We start from the raw sequence: 19,775 nt of genomic DNA on the forward strand, positions 1-19,775 counted from the left end.
TTGCTATTGCAAACTGGTGTTTCTTACATGCTATTTTAATGTATTGTCTTAATTATGAACACACTGATTTGTAGTGCAAACAATTTTACTGCAATTATTCTTCTCGTTATTTCCAGCTGCAACTGAGCCGGAAGTGTCGCACATTCAGGCTAGTCCCTGACAAATAGCTTGCTGATGCTAAAAAATAACAATAATGAATAAAGCCAAAAACAAAAAATTATCATTTACTCACCATTATGTTGTTCCCAATCGAGAGGACTTTCTTTCCTTAAACCAAACACCAACGAAGAAACTTTTTCATCGTGTTCGTTGTTTTTAATACAATAAACGCTAACTTAAGCAGAGCTTATAAGCTTCAAAAAGAATGCAAAGGATCATAAACGCGGTTTATAGGAATCGTGAACTGTATTCCTGGTCTTTTTAAGTTATACGATAGCTTTGTGCAAGAAACAGACTAAAATCCAAGCTGTTGTTTATGTTATTTTCTGCTCCCGGATCTTTAAGTGAGTGAATTGAACTTGGGAACTGAATCGGCGATTGAATCATTTAGAGTGGCTTTGTGAACTGAATCAACTGATTCAATTAAAATATCCGACTCAAAAGAGTGATTCATTTACGAACCGGACAACACTAACGTACTTGCTTGTTTCATGAATCTACGAAGGTAATATGAGCGAGATGTCAAACAGTTAGTAAATAACGACTTATATTTCAGTCTGTTCCTCACATAAATCTATTGTTTTACTTTATCAGACTTAAAAAATTAGGCTAGTTTTGGCACAAGTAATATGTTAGAGTGAGGGAAAACGCCCCCTACTGTTTTTCCCAAAATAGCCACAAGGTGAAATGGACTACGTTGACAAGAGTGATGTAGAAGTTTTCACCATGAAGCTTACACTGGTAATATACCGGTAAGAAAACGGATTTCACAGTAAATGATCTAATTTTCAGCAGTAAGAAATTAAGTGTTTTAAAGCTTAATGTTTTGTAGAACATCACAGTTATATATGGTATGAGAACAGTAGGGCCTGTAGACAGGGAGTGTTATTTAATAAAAACATAATTATATTTTCAGAATGACACATTTTTTTCTCAAACATAGTCAGTGGGGTAACACCCCCAGCGGCCAATGGGCAATTACCATAGTTACTCTTTTCTGAACATCAAATCCTTTGTATTTCAATCAAATGAATTCTAACTAGTTGGCTGAATAAAAATATTTGGATTTTATATTTAAAAATGACCTCAATTTAGCATCAGGTAGCTAGTTAGCTAGCAAGCTAGCATCAGCTAAAACATTTTTTTTTTTTTTAAAAAAAGACATTTTTTAATTTTGTAATGTATAATTATTGATTATATTCTTTTTAATTTTAAGCTAAAACTACCTGTACTCTGATTTTGCTGTAAATGTTTAAAGCAAATAGCTTTGTCAGACTGGGGGGGCATTTTACAACATTGTAAAATGCCCCATTGGTACAAATTTAATTTTTGTTAAAAATGTAATAACATGAAAACTCTGGACATTTTTTCGTACTTTGTTTATAGTTTATGTCATTGCCACTAAATGGTAACCTTTCTGAACACATTTTGTTTCACAGATAAGAAATTCACAGTTCTTAAAGGAGAAGTCCACTTTCAAAACAAAGATTCACATATAATGTACTCAAAGAAATTAAGTTTTTTGAGGAAAACATTTCAGCATTTTTCTCCATATAATGGACTGATATGATGTCCCGATTTTGAACTTCCAAAATGCAGTTTAAATGCGGCTTCAAACGATCCCAAATGCGGTTTTAAACGATCCCAGCCGAGAAAGAAGGGTCTTATCTAGCAAAACGATCGGTTATTTTCATAAAAATTATACAATTTATATACTTTTAATGTCAAACTGCCTGGACTGTTTTTTTTTTTGGGTTCATGACAGTTAGGGTATGTCGAAAAACTCCCATCTCATGTTCTCCCTCAGCTTCAATTTCTTCCTCAACTTCAAAATCATCCTACATTTGACTTTAAATGAAGTCATTTTTAAAGCAGTTTTTCAAAATACTCTAACTATCTTGAGTCAGAATACACAGAGTTCAGGGAGAGCAAGACAAGACGAGCGTTTGAGATTAAAAAGTATTTAAATTGTATTTTTTAAATGAAAAAAAAAACGATCGTTTTGCTAGAAAAGACCCTTCTTCCTCGTCTGGGATCGTTTAAAACCGCATTTCGGATCATTTGAAGCCACATTTAAACTGCATTTTGGAAGTTCAAAATCGAGACCATATCAGTCCATTATATGGAGAAAAATCCTGAAATGTTTTCCTCAAAAAACACATTTCTTTATGACTGAAGAAAGAAAGACATGAACATCTTGGATGACAAGGGGGTGAGTACATTATATGTGAATCTTTGTTTTGGAAGTGGACTTCACCTTTAAGGGGGGCTTTATCCCCCACTCTACCCTAGAAACTACAGCTAATTTCTTCACAACCGCATTCATTCGCTTCCATAATATAATATGGAATGGAATACATAAAAATACATAACATATATTTTTAAAAATAATAATAATATGTGACTTTACAGATTAACAAAAGTCATATAGCTTTGGAAGAAAATGAGAGTGAGTTAAAAAATAATGACAGAATTTTCAATTTTGGATAAACTAACCCGTAAATAATTGGTCTCTGTGGGTGTTTTTCACTGACATAAACAGTGCTTAAATTATTTTATCAGTTTTACAATGAAAAGTTCATTTCTCTCCTGTGGGCTAATGTGGTTTTGTAAGAAGAATAATTTGATTCACATGTCCACACAAACCAGTTTTTGACACAGATGTACAATGCATGCTGCTCTGAATCAGCTGTAAGTCATCCCTTTGCTGTTCAGTGTATTTAATGAATATCTTTGTTAAAATAATAGAATCAGTTCGGGTAACCTTGAATTCACAGAGCAATGCAGTGTGGTGCTCAGTTCAGAGAAGAATAGGCTCAATCTGCTCATAAACTGAAGATTTTCTGTCTCTATCTGAGATATCTATCTCTAAAGGCTGGATTAGCAGAATGTTTGATAATATCTCACTGTGAACGCAGGAACTTACAGGCTGCCATTCTTTAAGGACTTTGGTTCATTTCAGATCACTCATTGTTAAAGTGCTCTTAGACAAATTGCAGCGGCCACCCAGACCTTTTTCTTTCTCTTTGTTCTGATCTTAAAGAGCCTTTCCTCTTCTCTAAGAGTCAGCAAAGCTTTATTAGCATGATTGTTAGAATTTACAATATTGGCAGAGCATACTGCTTAAAGCACCAAATAGGCGATGCAGAAAATAAATAAGGGAAATTAAAGAAATGGAAGAGGAAATAAAAGAAAGAGACAAGGAATACATAAAGTGAAACATAAAAAGAAATAATGTAATGTGAATAAAGAAAGAACTAAGAGGGGGAATTAAGAAAAGGGACAAGAAAAAAAATAAATAAAGGAATATTGGGTTTTAATGGGAACATAAACGAAAGGAAATATAAATTGAATGGAATATAAAAGAAAGGGACGGGTAAAACAAAAAGTAAAGAGATAAAGTTAATATAGGACATATAGGAAAAACAAAAGGGAGAGAAAACAAATTAAATAAAAATAAGAAGAAAGGAAATGAATAAAGGAAATTAAGGGGACAAATTTTTATAAAGGGACAAGGAAGAAATATAAAATAATAAATAATAAATGGGAAAATAAAAGAAAGGAACAAATAAGCTAAATCAAAAGAACTGAATGGAAAATAAAAGGGACAAGGATAAAATAAAGCTAATATAGGAACGATGTAGGCAAAAAAAATTTTTTAAATCAAACAATAAAATTTTGATCTAAAATACGACTATTCCTGTACAAAATGTATCTCATCTCTCATATATCTCACTCCCTCTTCTCTTCTCTCTTCTAAAGCACTACCTCATCCTCCCTAAGGAGTGTGTGCAGTGTCTACATTGAAATGCATGATGAATTATGTGGCAATATAAGGGGACCGTGAAATATGACATGCACGAGATAATGATTGCAAATGTAGATCCATGTGGCAAGTCAGGAGATTTTGTTTGTTTACTAATGGCTTTGTCTTTCGACAGAAGGAGGGACATGCGAGGTGATTGCGGCACACAGGTGCTGTAACAAAAACAAGATTGAAGAGAGATCGCAGACAGTGAAGTGCTCCTGTTTACCAGGGAAAGTGGCAGGAACCACCAGGAATAAACCCTCCTGTGTTGACGGTAAGTGAAGAGACATGGCAACCGTAGATGAAGTCTGAAAGGAATAATTCATGCAAAAATTCAAATGTGCTGAAAATACACTCAACCTCAAGCCGTCCAAGATGAAGTAGGTGAGATTTCTTTTTTCGTCAGAGCACATTTGTAGAAATTTAACACTTGCTCACCAGTGGATCCTATACAGTGAATGGGTGCCGTCAGAACGAGAGCTGATAAAAACATCACAACAATCCACAAGTAATCCACACAACTCCAGACTCGGTTAACGTCTTGTGAAGTGAAAAGTCCATCAGGACATTTTTTATCATTAAGTCCGTTGTCTATAAAATTGCTTTCTCCAGTGAAAAAGCAATTCCATCTGAATCAGGAGAGAAATATGCACAGATCAAGCACCAAGCAAATACAGTCCAAAACGATCGAAACAATTATGTATGTTGGTGGATTTCGATATGAGAGGACAACAGAGGAGTTTATCATCTGAAAAAAGCAGTATTATGGAATATTGACTTTTGTTTTGAAGTGATGTTTTAAAGTTAAAATGCCTTAATGATGGATTTGTTTATTACAAACATGCAGCTTTTCCCTTCACAAGACGTTAATTGATAGGCTGGTGTCGTGTGGATTACTTGTGGATTATTGTGATGTTTTTATTAGCTGTTTGGACTCTCATTCTGACGGCACCCATTCACTTTTCAGAGACCTAAAGCTAAATTTCTCCAAATGTGTTCTGATCAAGAACCAAACTCCTCTAGATCTTGGATGTACTTCGTGTTGTTAGAAATATAACAGATGCTCGACTATTTTGAACCATCTCAATGCAGCTTTGCAGTGTTTAAACAGGCTTGCACTGTACAGCTGTGCTTAAACACACTTTGTGCAGCTGCGTAAAGCTGCAAGGTGCTTCAAAAGATCTGTGCAGCTTTTTTGAAGGTGTGGTATGTTTGAAGAAACTCTGTTCAGGGTCGCTCTTGCAGTGTCCCTGCCCTAGAAAAGCTCAGATCCTCAGGGCTTTTCATTATTAATGCTCTGTCCTTATGACAAACGAGCTGCTGTAAACTAACACTTCTGGGAGAACATCTCACTCGCAATGTACCCGGAGATAATCAAAGAACATTAACTTTGACTGAATCTCGCAGAGGAGCTTCCGATCTTTTCCCCAGGTCAAGCTCGTTAGGATGTTCTATTCCTAAAGGTGAAGAGTGGCGTTTTTTGGATATTAAAACATCTAAATGCTTAGCTTTACTCATCGTCATATAGTTCCAAACCTGTTTGACTTTCTTTCTTCTGTGGAAAGGAGATGTTAAAGAGAATGACAGCCTTAGTCACCATTCACTGTCACTGTATGGAAAAAAGATGAATTGAAAGTGAATGTTGACTGAGGCTATATTTCTTTAAATGGCAAGGGTTAAATCAAGGACTAGCGTCATGATTTATTAAACAATTCTTTACAAACATTGCAGGACAAAGAAACATATATGCAGTTGCTGTTTCCCTGTTTCTAGACTGCAGTGTGTTATCTATACTGTAGAGGAGTAATACAGTCCAGAGGCAGAGGTGTAAGTCTGGAAGTGACTTTTTCCTGATATTTTGTGTGTGTAGTTGCTGTTTTACAAAAAATAAATAAAAAAAAAACATACACAAGGATAGTCTGCGCTCTGAAAAAAAGCTTGATTTATTTAAAGCAACTGGGGAGAAAACACAGACGTTTAGTCCAAAGATGCCTTAAGTTACTTGGAACTTGATTTTGTTGCTGTTTCACCTTAAAAAAAACACAGTTTCTGCCAAGAAAGTAATTAAACAACAGTGACAGAAAGATTCTGGAAGCTTTAACCAAATTTTGAAGGAAGTGTTTATGATTTGGAATAATAATTTTAAGTAAAGTAATAATATTTTAAATAAATGTATTTAATTGATATATTTCTTTTTTTTTAAAGAATTTTTGTTTCTCAGCAGTAATATGAACTGAAGTGACAATAGGCTAATATTTTTAATATAAATATACTAGTCCTGTCAAATGATTAATTGCGATTAATCGCATCCAAAATAAACGTTTTTGTTTACATAATATGTGTGTGTGTACTGTGTATATTTATTATGTATATATAAATACACACACAAACGGCACACATATTAATTTAGAAAATATTTATGTATTTACATGCATATATTCATATTCATATAATTATATGATATATAAATATATTTCATATATGAACAACATTTCTCTTAGATGCATGTATGTGTATTTCTATATACATAACAAATATACACAGTACACACTCATTTATTTTGGATGTGATTAATCGCAATTAATCATTTGACAGTACTAACACAGTTTCTGCCAAGAACGTTATTTAAAAAAAAAAAAACAAAGATTCTCAAAGCTTTAACCATGGTTTTGAAGAAAAACACATTTTATGATTTGAAAGTAATCACAATTAGTTAAATGATCAGTTAAAGTAATTTTAACTAAAGTAATGTTTGTATTTTATATAAATTTGTTAAAATAATATTTGTATTAATATATTTAGGTTTTTTAGCAGTTAACTTAAGTAAATAATTTCTTAATTATTTTAATTTATTATGTTCTTGCAGCAGTAACATTTGCTGAAGCAGCTATAATATTTTAACTAGAATTAAAATGTCAAATTTTGTTGCATTTTATGGTTCCTAGTTAAACTGAGATGACACATTCGCTGAGGTGTCACTGAGACGATGGCCATTAAAACTGGTCCATGTTCCCATTCTCCTTTCATTCACATTGATATTCTAGGATACGAGACTGAAGGCTAAAACTCTCTCTCTGTCAAAGGAGTACATGACATTGAAGGCTACATGTTATGTATGAGATGCTTTGTTTACTTTTTGGAGGATAAGAGACCTCAGTAAAGTGAATTTTTACTGAGAAACAGAGCTCTTGCCTGAGGTTATGTTTTCCATAGATTTTTTTTTTTTTGCTCCTTGGCCTTGGCCATGCTGAACTGGCAAAAACAGGAAGAACAGTGCTGGGTTCGCCTCGGCTAGTTCTGTGACTGTTACATGCGTGCAAAGTCTATAAAGCGTGAACATTTGTTCACCCTTTTAAGAACATCCATGGAGAAAGTTGGAGCACGGGCAAATCAAATTTTAATGCCCTGTTTGCAAGGAGACAACTATTGGTGGAGTGCTTTTGGGTTTTACAGTATTAATGAATGTGATTTAAGTTCACCCATTATCTCGGAAATGGAGTAAGTCACAAACTTGTCATGTACTTGTCAGAATAATAATAACGCAAAAGTGGATGCCTTATATTATATGTTCATCTAACACTCTCTCCTTAAACGTTTATTGTTCAACGTCAGATAGCATTAACGTGATGAATTAATGTATCATATTTTAACATATTCATGCTGATGCAAAGATAAGACATTCTCAAGCCCCTAAGCACCTGTTTCCCTAATGGTCTCTAGTCTTTCTCCATCTGGTAATGATCATAAATTTCTCAAAGTGGGAAAAATGATAGTTACAAGGATGCTTCTGTCTCAAGCAACTGAAATAGCATAAAACTTTCCATTTTAATGGCAGTAAATTGATTTTATATAAATATAGAATACAGACCATGTAATTCTTCATAAGATTTCCCACGACTGCAAAGTGAAGCGATTTAAGTGAATGAATCGGCATGGGATTTCATTTCAGAATAATACTTTTCATAAAGTGCCACTTTGTGAAATGGCTCTGCTCCTACTGACCGCAGATATCCACTGAGGCTATTCAAGCACATTAGATTCAAGTCAATTTTATTTGTATAGCGCTTTTCACAACATATTGTTTCAAAGCAGCTTTATAGAAAATTGTACCTTGAAGCCCCAATGAACAAGCCAAAGGCGACTGTGGCAAGATCAAAAATCTATAAAATGTTTAAGAAGGAGGAAAAACTTCCTTAAGGGGAACCAGACTTTGCTGGAAAAAGCACATATTACAATGAACAAAAAGATCATGTGAAAAGTACCTTTTCATAAATACTGATATATTAATTCCTGCAATTTACTGGTTTAAGAAATTGTAATATTACCAGTAAATTACTGGTAATGTGCTCTGTGTGAATGCAGAACAAGAGCACATAAGAGTTCAGAACACGCTGACCTAAGTAAGACGTTTACTGATGCATTTACTCTGGGCCAAAAGCAGCTGCATGAACGTGAACGTTTGACGCAAAAATGAAAGGGTCATGAAACCCGCTGTTTTAGCACCGGTTAGTTCTCATCACAGTTTTGAAAAATGCTACAAAAGTGGGTGTGGTTCACTGTGGAGTGGAGAGGGAACAGATGACACAGACAGCACATACAGCTTCGGGTTCAGACAGTTTCATTTCGCTCCCATCCTCTGAAAATAATGCACAATAATATCTTCGCTGTGCGTTGAAAATATATGGTGCTGTTGCACCTCTAATATCTTTTAAAGGGGTCATCGGATGCCCAATTTCCACAAGTTGATTTGATTCTTTAGGGTCTTAATGAAAAGTCTATAATATACTTTGGGAAAAAATTCTCAGTGGTAGTGTAAAACAACACCATTTTTACCATGTCAAAATGAGCTCTGCAAAAATGATGATGTAGGGCGGGTTCTGAGGTAAGATGCTCATGTCAATCAACTATCGTGGGAGCGGCCTCTGTCGGTGTGACACCACACTGTCACAGGCATCTGAGAATGGCTCGATTTGAAAAAAGGGATATTATTTTTACAGATTAATTAAAAATCACTGCATGGATTTTTATCATTATAGGGTAGATTTGTACATACACTGACAACACACATTAATGTTCAAACAACATGAAAAAGTGAACTTAGCATCCGATGACCCCTTTAAAGTGCCCCTATTATGCCATTTTAAAGGTTGATAATATTGTTTTAATAGACTTCCAAAACAGGTTTACATGTATGCAACGTCAAAAAACACTTCAGTTTTCTCCAAAAATAGATTTAATTTTACCCCATTTCTAAATGATTCCTAAACGACTCGCACGAAGCAGTTCGAAGAATCAGTCTCTCTAAACCCCTCCTTTCTGTGAGCCCTCACTGCTGTGATTGGTCAGATGGTGCAGTCCTTTATGATTGGTCTACCGCGTACAGCGTGTCGATAAAGAAACACCCATTGCTATAACTGACTGACAGCCCTGGAGACTTGTCAATACATAGAAAAGATGGCATCGATTTCACCTTACCAATTCGAGCCAGAGTCTGATGATGAAACGACTGAAGTGGCTGATCGACAAGTTAGCACGGTCTACCGTGGAAAGTGCTCACAATTTGCTTATGTAAGCGAACCGGGCACACCTCTATGTTGTAAACTTCAACATTGTATAATGCATTAAGCGGCTTTCACACCGAACGCAAAAAGCGCTGCGCTGCCGCTGGGTTCAGTGCAGCCCTTCAGAGCGCAGCGGCAAAAGTTCATTTGAACAACTCATTTGAACTTTGTCAGCTGCGCTTGCGCGCTCCGCTGCGCGTGTGCTTTGGTCGAGGCAGAAACAAGCCGTCCTCGCAGGGCGGAAGAAATTGAAACGAATGGGTTTCACAGCACAGCGCTTTCCGTATTCAGTGTGAAAGCCGCTTCGCGTGCCATCCTTTATCATTAAGTTACTCCAACTAATGAGACAGACAGACAGTCAAGCTGCATCAATCACAAATTGTCAGACTACAGTGGGTCCACAGCTGAACAACAGAACTACACGAGCGTGATTTAGCCGGTTAGCATGACATGTGCAGGGTTGTTACACAACATAACATACACAACTACGTATTTTTTGAAGGATCGCTAGAAAATACAGTCTTTGTAGATTCATCATCTTTTGGAAGTGAATATAAAACAGTTTTACTCACAGCGTATGATACAGCCTCTTCCATATGATGTACGCGTAAATTTCCATGTGACGTAAACCCCATGGAAATTTGACTGTTTGTGGACGGGCAAGCGGACATTATGCAAATGTGTTACTTCGTGACGTGTGGCCGTAACAGAAAAAGATTTGAAATCCTGACGACTCGTTGAGGTAAATGTGAGTCGACTCTTTTTTTGATAGACAATAACTTTATTTATCGTGCACTGTCGGCTTCACAACTTTGCAGATAGTTTATGTTCACATACAGCTACATGACACACTGCATGAAAGATCATATTTGAAAACGCATAATAGGGGCACTTTAAGGCTTATTTTTTGGCATTTATATAAGTTGTAAAAAATGGTTACACTCGCTAAGTGAATATATTGCGTTTGTGCTGAACTTTATGAACGTGTTTCCTGCATCCCAAATGCGGTTGTAAATCCCAGCCGAGAAAGAAGGGTCTTATCTAGTGAAACGATTGGTTATTTTCATAAAAATTTATACAATTTATATACTTTTTAATATCAAATTCTCCTCTTGTCTTATTCTGCCTGAACTGTTTTTCCGGTTCATGACAGTTAGGGTATGTCCGAAAACTCCCATCTCATGTTCTCCCTCAACTTCAAAATCGTCCTATATCACTGCTTTACCTTTTTTGTTAAGGGTGTTTGATCTTCTTTGCATGTTCACTTTGCAAAGACTGGGTCAGAACTTCTGCAGCGATGTAGGATGATTTTGAAGTTGAGGGAGAAAATACGATCAGAGTTTTCTGACATACCCTAACTGTCTTCAGCCAGAAAACACAGAGTTCAGGCAGAGTAAGACAAGATGAGCGTTTGAGATTAAAAGTATTTAAATTGTATTATTTTTATGAAAATAACCGATCGTTTCACTAGATAAGACCTTTCTTCTTTGGCTGGGATCGTTTACAACTGCATTTGGGATGTTCAAACTCGGGGCACCATATCAGTCCATTATATGGAGAAAAATCCTGAAATGTTTGCCTCAAAAAACATAATATATTTACAACTGAAGAAAGAAAGACATGAACATCTTGGATGACAAGGGGGTGAGTACATTATCTGTTGTTGTTCTGGAAGTGTACTTCTCCTTTAAAGGTCCACTGAAGTGCTTTGAAACATGCAGTGTTACTCTGTGTGTTGACGTAATTTCAACTGAAACAAGAAGACAGGGTGGGACATATCACGCAGTCCCGTCCCCTTTTTTAAATAGCCAATAGTTTTTTGTTTATATTACAGCTTTGGCCAGAGCCGTTGAGCTGGGTAAAGCCGCATTTGACAGCGTATGACAGCCACAATCTCATCAATATTGCATTATGGATATATAAAATAGCATTCTGTGAAGAATAGAAAATAGTCTGATACGTTTTGTGGTCTGCGCCGAGTTGCGCATATGATCTCTTGACCAGAGCAGACTATCTGCGCGCCGTGGCGGTTTGTGTGACACAAAGCGAAAATGGACTTTATTCGCCATAACAGAATGCATATTTACACTGTCTGAATCGTTCACTATTCCCTATATAGTGCAGTATGTGCCATTCAGAGGTTGCGTTAGACTTTAACATTGTCCGTCATTTTGACGGAAAGGGTCGTAAAAATTCTGTCATAATCTATTATTATCCATCATTTTCATTTATAATTAAAATAACACATTTAATTACTTTTATTTTTGTTCACATTTTCATTTTTAATTATGAACCTACAGGATGATATAGGCTTATGCATTTATTTAGAAGAGAACAAATAAACAGATGAGACTGCGTAACTTTTCATGTTCAACACCAAACCCTGCAGTGACAGCGATTTTAATAGATTCTAATTTTTATGAAACAATATTGATTCATAAACCCCAATCAATCTGTTAGTTACGTTTTCAGTTGATGAATGAACATTACATAGTGCACCTCCCATCATTAAATCGCAATATGCAAGCTTTGTGTTCCCAGATTGTGATCTCAGATTTCAAATTCTGTCCATTTATTAGGAAATTCAAACAATAAATACCATTTTGGCTATCTTTAATGTGGCATGATAGATCGTTGTAGCTTCTGGGCACTGGCCTGTCCGTGATCATTGGTGACAGTTTCGTTTTTGTTCTGGATCACCTGCTCTGCACTGGAGTGCACGCGCCACCATCTGGACAGGTGTGGGAATTACACTTAGTTAGAAGTTAGAATAGATCACCCTCAGTTTAATCTGTCAAAGTGACAGCCTTTAGATTTTTCTGTCAATTATGAAAAAACTCTGTCAGTGATGGACAATTTTCAGTTAAGGTCACCAACGTGACCTCTGGTGCCATTCACTGTACAGAAAATTTTATGAACACGTGACTGATCTCAGCCACAGCTTCAGCATCTATTTATAGTGTAGGGGCGGGATGCTTCAGATTCTAGAAAGCATTTGATTGGACAGAAAGTTTGATGAGAAGATGAAGTGCAGGGTAATGTCATCAAAATCGTTAATCCATATTGGCGGAAGTGAGAGACTGTAATTTTGAATGCTTATATGTTCTAAATGCGAATTTTGTCATTGTTTTGGAGCACACTAGCTTACAAATAACCTTAAGGCTAACATATTCATACTAAAAGCTAAGAAACTTTTGATTTCATGGGGACGGTAATGTATGCAATCTCACAGTTTGAAGCATCTGTCAAGGAAATCAACACATGCTGTTGTGAATAATTAAGTGAAGCATCTTCTCATTGGATAAGAACACACAGTCTCATAAATAATTATGAGACACCAGTGCGTCATTGAAGTATACATGCCACATCCCAGGCAAGGTCGGAAGAGGGAACAATCTGAGTTCAAATGACCCATTTCCAACTTGAGCGAGTTCCAGACAATCACACGCCACGTTAACATAATTATGGCAAAAACAAAAGAAAAACAAACAAAAAAAAGCTGCCTTTCGTTTTGAAAACACCTGACGAAAAGCTAAAATTAGAGTATCATTTTATAAACTTAATGTCTAATATTTTTAAGTTTGACATAAGATAACTCCACATTACACTCGTTGGAAGCAGTGACGTCAAATGACGCGTCCTGCTGAGGTCGGGGTAGATCGATCTGTCCCAAGTTCACAGGACAGACATCTGACTTGAAGTGGTGTTTCAGAAGTAGGAGGGGGGAAAAATTTTAATTTTGATTTCTTTGCCACATTACAAACAACACTACGTAGATCATAGATACTGTATGTATAGGCAGATACCACATTTGACCGCTCCAGACACTTTGATGGTCTTGGACACATCTTGGAACAGTCTGTATGTCATCACTCACAATAAAAATCAAGATGCCACAACACTGCATCTAGTTGTAAAAACTGCCTAAATTTAAATTTCTTAAGAAACTGAATAAACCTTCACAGGTAAGAATGTGTTGATTTAGTTTTTAATATATAATAAGTCAATATTACAGGTTTTAAAATGAAAGTACCTTTTAAATGCCTTGTTAGCTAACTTCTTCTGAAGTCTAGTGAAGATATAAATATTCATAGTTTTCAACTAGCGGTCTATGAAAGCCATGGAATAAAAGAATAAATTTCAGTTCATATTTCAAAATTCTGACTTTATTCTTGAAATACTCGACTCAATTCTCTCTTTTCTCCTCGGCTCAGAATCATGAGTTTATATTCCACACTTCTGGATGTTTTTGACAAACTTGCTATTGTTGCGATAAACTCTGTTATAAAGATATAAACTTGCATTTGCAGAGAAAAAAGTCAGATTTGTGAGATAAAATAGGTAAATGTTATAGGTTTAAATAGTATTTCATGCTGTAACTGTAATACATTATTTCCCCTATGAACTGCATATGTGAATATTATGTAGACAAATTGTTTAAATCAAATTTATGTTTAAAAGTAGAGCAATCATATAGGTTTCATCAATTACTCTGTCAGTTTAAACATCTGCATTCAGCTTTAAATGACATTACAGTATTGACAGTACTCTATAAAAATGCTTTGCATTCCAGTTCTGACATCCAAAGGCACAACAATACATTTTTTCTCTTATTCCATGGATTTTACCCATTTCCCTCCACTTGTTACCAGTGTTTTTCTGCCACCACAATGCGCACGCAGCTGCAGGTAACCGTGTAACCGTGATGTCTAGCCAAATTGTTCACTTGGATAGGTGAAATGCAGAGCACAAATTCCGAATCTGGGTCACCATTCTTGGCCACACATCACGTCCTTTCCTTTATATCTGTGATGTCGATTTTAAACCCGGAAGACGAAAAAATAGCAAAAAAGCCTCAAAATGAAACCGTTTTCACCTAGAATTAATATGTCTGATGCTAATATTGTCCAAGATGCTAATATTGTCTTCTATGATGTGTAACACAAAGACATCTGCTAAAATCTCAGAAAAAGTGGTTTTATGTTTCATGACCCTTTAAAACATCAATACTGACTGCATTTCCCCTCCATCTTTACAAACATGACACTAGAAGGTGCAGCCGTTTAGAGGTCATTTCTGGTTAATGATGTCTCAGAAACGTTGAACGTTGTTGCCTGTGGAAACAGCGTATTTTTGTATTTACCAGTAATTTTATGGCATTTTTTCTGGTGTTACTGTATGAAAGGGGCTATTATCTAGTTACATGTTATGTGTAGAATGTACACATAAAATGTGTAGGCTATACACTTTATTATTATTGTTGTTGTTGTTACATTTATTTAGTAGTTTAACGTTTTTAATTTTAAATTAATAGGTATTATTTTAAAATGTAAATGTAAATTCTGTCATCATTTACTCACCCTCATGTTGTTCCAAACCTGTATGACCTTATTTCTTCTGCAGAACACAAAAAATAATATTTAACTTGAAAAAAGCCAAACAATTATCCTCACTATTGACTACCATTGTATGGACAAAACAAAACATTTGTCAGAATATCTTGTTTTATGTTCCACATGAAAAAAAGAAAGTGATTACAGTATTTTTATATAGAAATTAAATAAACTTAATTGAATTTAGACAATGCTTAAGGAGTCCAAATGCTTAAAATCTATCCTAAAACACTTATGCAGTCAATTAATGAAGCATCCTCAGACATGTAAATATTATTTGTCAGATAGTCAAAGAGCGGTCGATCATGGAGAACGAAACACTACTCTGTTTGAAGTCAGATGCGAGTGCGAGTCTAACCCAATTATGGTCTGCTTCCAGCCTCCATAGTGATTGGGAAGTGGTGGTGTGAGATGGAGCCGTGTCTGGAGGGAGAGGAATGCAAGACTCTACCAGATAACTCCGGCTGGATGTGCTACTCCGGAAACAAGATCAAAACCACCAGGGTGAGAATTAAAGCGACTGAAAGCATACTGTGTTACTTTAGTCATTTAACAATACAAGAATCTTTTGTGATTGCATGGTGTTAATAAGTGTGTGTCTGCTCCATCTGTTTTTTGTTTTTTTTCCACTGAAATATTTTATTAATAAAGAACAGAATACAGAACAATAAATAAACAACCCTCCTACACCTGAATGGCTGCAGGCAGGTGTGTTGGACGCTGAAAGTATTATAAAAATAGAAGACCCACACACTGCTGGAGCTCACAAGAAATCCAATATTTATTAAAATAGCAGCGATTCGGTCATGTAACTTCCCTCAAGCAGAAAATCACACTCGAATAATCATAACATAAATAAAAGTAGCCAATCAGAGTGTGTCTTCAGACAGCCAATACGATAATTTCTATAAAAGCAAATGTGACTTTTTTTCTTACATTCTTTTTACATTCATTTTTTTTCAGAATACCCACCCATACACATCCTTGTAGCAGATGTAAAGTCACTACAAGCTCATAACGGAGGAACTTTATGAAGGTTTTTGATTTTATTCTTACTTTTTTCACCATTGTGATTCAGTAAAGATAAAATGGCTGATGGAAAACAGACAAATTATGGATTTCAAAGGTGTAGGCACTATTGTACAGCTTAATATAAATTCTGCTAATTCCAATCACATTTAGATAGTCCATCTGAAATGTTGTAGCTTATTATTCAGACATGATTTTTTTCATACTACTCATCCATCTTTTATTTACTGTACTTTTTCAGGGAAACATCCAAGACGACAAGCTGAATTAAGTTTTCCCAACTCTAAACCAACAGACATGTGTTTAATGACTTGAAACGGAGTCCTCTGCTCATAAATCCATCTGTCTCTGAGTAACACGGACACCAGGCTTTCTGAGAAAATCTTTGTGGGCGTTGAACACTGCTGGTTCTTTCGTTGTTTTGTTTTTGTTTGACAATTGTCAAATATTTGTTTCCTCTCAGTGAGTCCTGGATAATTACCCTCGTATCCCTTTGTGTGGAGTGCACTCAAACCAGCTATACCTTGCCTGAAATATTCTTCAACTGTAATATTCTTGGATGTTCCTATGTCTCTGGAAGACCATGTTAAGTCTCCTACTGTATGTAGTGAAACTGGCTTCATGTGGATTTTCACAAAGGGATTGATCCTCATCGAGCAAGTTTAATTAGGACACTTTGCATCGACTGTGAGGAAATGCAGAGGAGCACATGTCTGGAAATGTTTCCTGGAACATTATATCAGATTCAGAATGAATTCCGGTGGTGATACAAAAACCAAATAAGTCTTTAGCATGATTTCTGTAAAGCTGTAAAAAAGGGGAAAGAAATGTTTTACATAAATAAAAGGAATTCAAAACAGGAACTGTATTTGACTTACAATAAACAATAATTGAATGTGAACATACTGGGTGGGAAGGTGCAAAGGAACAGTCTTGTTTACATATTCTTGTCCACTGTTCTGTTGATTGGTTAAATATGCTGTTTATATTATTTTGGGCTTCAGTAATATTTTGACAAATTGAGTCATCAAGGCTTAACTGAAGTGTTCTGAGAATTTACATGTTTAATGAAAAACTAATAGACCATCACTTTGGCTGCAGCAATATGTAAAAGTTGTGGAGTTATTACTGAAGTTAATGAAGCCTGATTGAAATACGCTGGTGCATGCATATATAAAATACCGTGACATTTAAATATTCTGAATCAAATTCATTTCCCCTTGTTCAAATATAACTTCATTAAATGGCACAAGAGCTATTTTGTACTGGGGCATCTGGTCGTTTGAATGGACCGGAGGAAAGCAAGTGAAGGGTCTTTGAAGGTGTAGGCAGGCTGTCCACACTGAAGGACGCTGTGGAAATTCTGACACCCGCTGGGACATTTACCTGTCGTTTACATTCAGAAATAGTCCTCTCCGCTCGGAGCAGCTGAGGGCCAGAGCACGCACTCGCTCTGAATATGTAGCTCCGGCATTTTAAGCAGGGAGTCGTGAACATAAGAGCCTCTGCGTTGCTGTCGGCATGCAGAAAGGAGGCTCTAACTACAGGCTGAGTGAATACAGATCACTACATTTACAGTCCTCCGCATGGGACAGCAAAGGGTGAACTTTAGCCCTCACCTTCAACGGAGCTTTGGTGGAATTTCAAACAGTTGACTATAAAATATCAGAGTGGAAAAATGAATACAAGGAAATCGTAAGCAAATATCAGCATTATCTCTGACATGCTGAGCTTTGGCCAGCAGTCATGGGTTTTGCCAAATGGAAAAAGTTCTTTTGTGTTTTCAAATATAAAGAGGACTTACAGTATTACAATAAATGGAAGAGATAAGCTGATCTAAATCCAGTTTTCAACATTATTACGCAATTGTTTCAATGCTCAAATTTGTTGTGCAGAGTTCCGCTTGTCTGTGTTTGCATGTTCCAAACTTTTAGTCTGGCTGTGAATAGTGGCGATTTTACAGTGTTTCTTTCCACAGTTTGCATCATCGTGAGAGGAAGGATGAGTCACTGAATGATTCATTCAACCAACCAATTCATTAAAAAACGGCTTCATTCTAGAAAGAAATAAGTGACTTTATGAGTGAATAATTAAATCATTACTTCAACACTGATTTATTTAGGAGCAAAAACAAAAAAAAAACAGTCACTGAATCATTTTAGAACCAGTTTGATAAAAAAAATATATATATATAGATTAATTCAGGAAAAACTAGTGACTGGTTGAGTCCAAAATCACACACAGTATCTCACAAAAGTGTAGTATCTTCTTAAGGAACAATACTATGGAAATGAAAGTTGGATATATTTTAGAGTAGTCAGTGTGCAGCTTGTATAGCAGTGTATATTTACTGTCCCCTGAAAATAACTCAATATACAGCCATTATTGTCAAAATAGCTGGCAACAAAAGTGAGTACACCGTAAGTGATAACAGCATGTCATTTAACCATGCAAAGCCACATGTCCTATTCATCATGTTCATGTTTTTGTCTGCTTGACAGGACCATACAAAGTTGTGTATCTTGTATTGTAGCAGTTAAAATTTGGTTCTTTGAGTACAGTTCTCTCATACTGACCACTGGGTGTTCAACAAGGCACCTCATGGCATAGAACTCTCTGAAGATTTGAGAATTAGAATTGTTGCTCTCCACAAAGATGGCCTAGGCTATAAGAGGTTCAGTAACAACCTGAAACTGAGTTACAGTACTTTGGCCAGGGTCATACAGAGGTTTTCCAAGACGGGAACCTGGCTTCAAAGAACAGATGCATGAGTGCTGTCAGCATTGCTTTAGAGGTTGCAGAAGTAGAAGGTCCGCTTGTCAGTGCTCAGACCATACGCTGCACACTGTTTGTCGGTTTGCATTGGCGTCATCCGAAAAGAAAACCTCTTCTGAAGCTGGCTTACAAGAAAGCCTGTAAACAGTTTGCTGAAAACAACCTGTCCAAGAGCATGAATTACTGGAACCATGTCCTGTGGTCTGATGAGACTAAGATAAACTTGTTTGGCTCAGATGGTGTCCAGCATGTGTGGTGATGCCCTGGTGAGGAGTACTAAGAAAATTGTGTCTCTCCTACAGTCAAGCATGGTGGTGGTAGCATCATGGTCTGGGGCTGCATGAGTGCTGCTGGTACTGGGGAGCTGCGGTTTATTGAGGGAAACATGGATTCCATTATGTACTGTACATTTCTGAAGCAGAACATGATGCCTTCCCTTCAGAAACTGGGTCGAACAGCAGTTTTCCAACATGATAATGACCCCAAACACACCACTAAGGTGACAATTGCCTTGCTGAGGAAGGTGCAGGTGATCTGACCTGAACCGTATTGAGCACCTATGTCTATGTGTCTAACATCCAGCAGCTCCATGATGTCATTATAGAGCATTTGAAGAGCATCCCAGCAACAACCTGTGTAGCTCTGGTGAATTCCATGCCCAGAATGATTAAGGCAGTGCTAGAAAACAATGGTTTGACACTATGGACACAGTTTTGACAAGTTAACTTAGGGTGTACTCAGTTTTGTTGCCAGCTGTTTTGACAATAATGTCTGTATGTTGAGTTATTTTTAGGGGACAGTAAATATACACTGCTATACAGCTGCACATTGACCTCTCTAAAATATATCCAAGTTTCATTTCTATAGTATTATCCCTTGAGAAGATATACTAAAATGATTGCATGAAATGTGAGGGGTGTACTCACCTTTGTGTGATACTGTACATGGGTGAGCAGATGAAGAACTTTGCATAGTATGTGTAATCCAGACATACTACCTTTGTCACATGATGCACACTTAAGAAATTTCCTAAAAATAGTACTTGTTTTA

The 19,775-nt window shown here is 36.2% G+C and overlaps 1 protein-coding gene across 3 annotated transcripts in view; it reads left to right on the forward strand.

Annotated features, from left to right (window-relative positions):
• tafa1a (TAFA chemokine like family member 1a) overlaps positions 1 to 17,993 on the forward strand; it is a 68,767-nt gene extending 50,774 nt beyond the window's left edge. Inside the window, exons 3-6 of one of the 3 annotated variants that reach the window (XM_051095755.1) lie at positions 4,101 to 4,241; positions 15,301 to 15,425; positions 15,885 to 15,957; positions 16,192 to 17,993. In XM_051095755.1, coding sequence (XP_050951712.1) covers positions 4,101 to 4,241; positions 15,301 to 15,425; positions 15,885 to 15,911 — 293 coding nt within the window. In that variant the 3' untranslated portion in view covers positions 15,912 to 15,957; positions 16,192 to 17,993. The remainder of the gene's footprint in view (positions 1 to 4,100; positions 4,242 to 15,300; positions 15,426 to 15,884; positions 15,958 to 16,191) is intronic. The other 2 variants (XM_051095754.1, XM_051095756.1) reach the window with 2 other exon arrangements.
• The last annotated feature ends 1,782 nt before the right edge of the window (positions 17,994 to 19,775 follow it).

This window comes from Labeo rohita, chromosome 23, assembly GCF_022985175.1.
Source record: "Labeo rohita strain BAU-BD-2019 chromosome 23, IGBB_LRoh.1.0, whole genome shotgun sequence".
Taxonomy (NCBI): domain Eukaryota; kingdom Metazoa; phylum Chordata; class Actinopteri; order Cypriniformes; family Cyprinidae; genus Labeo; species Labeo rohita.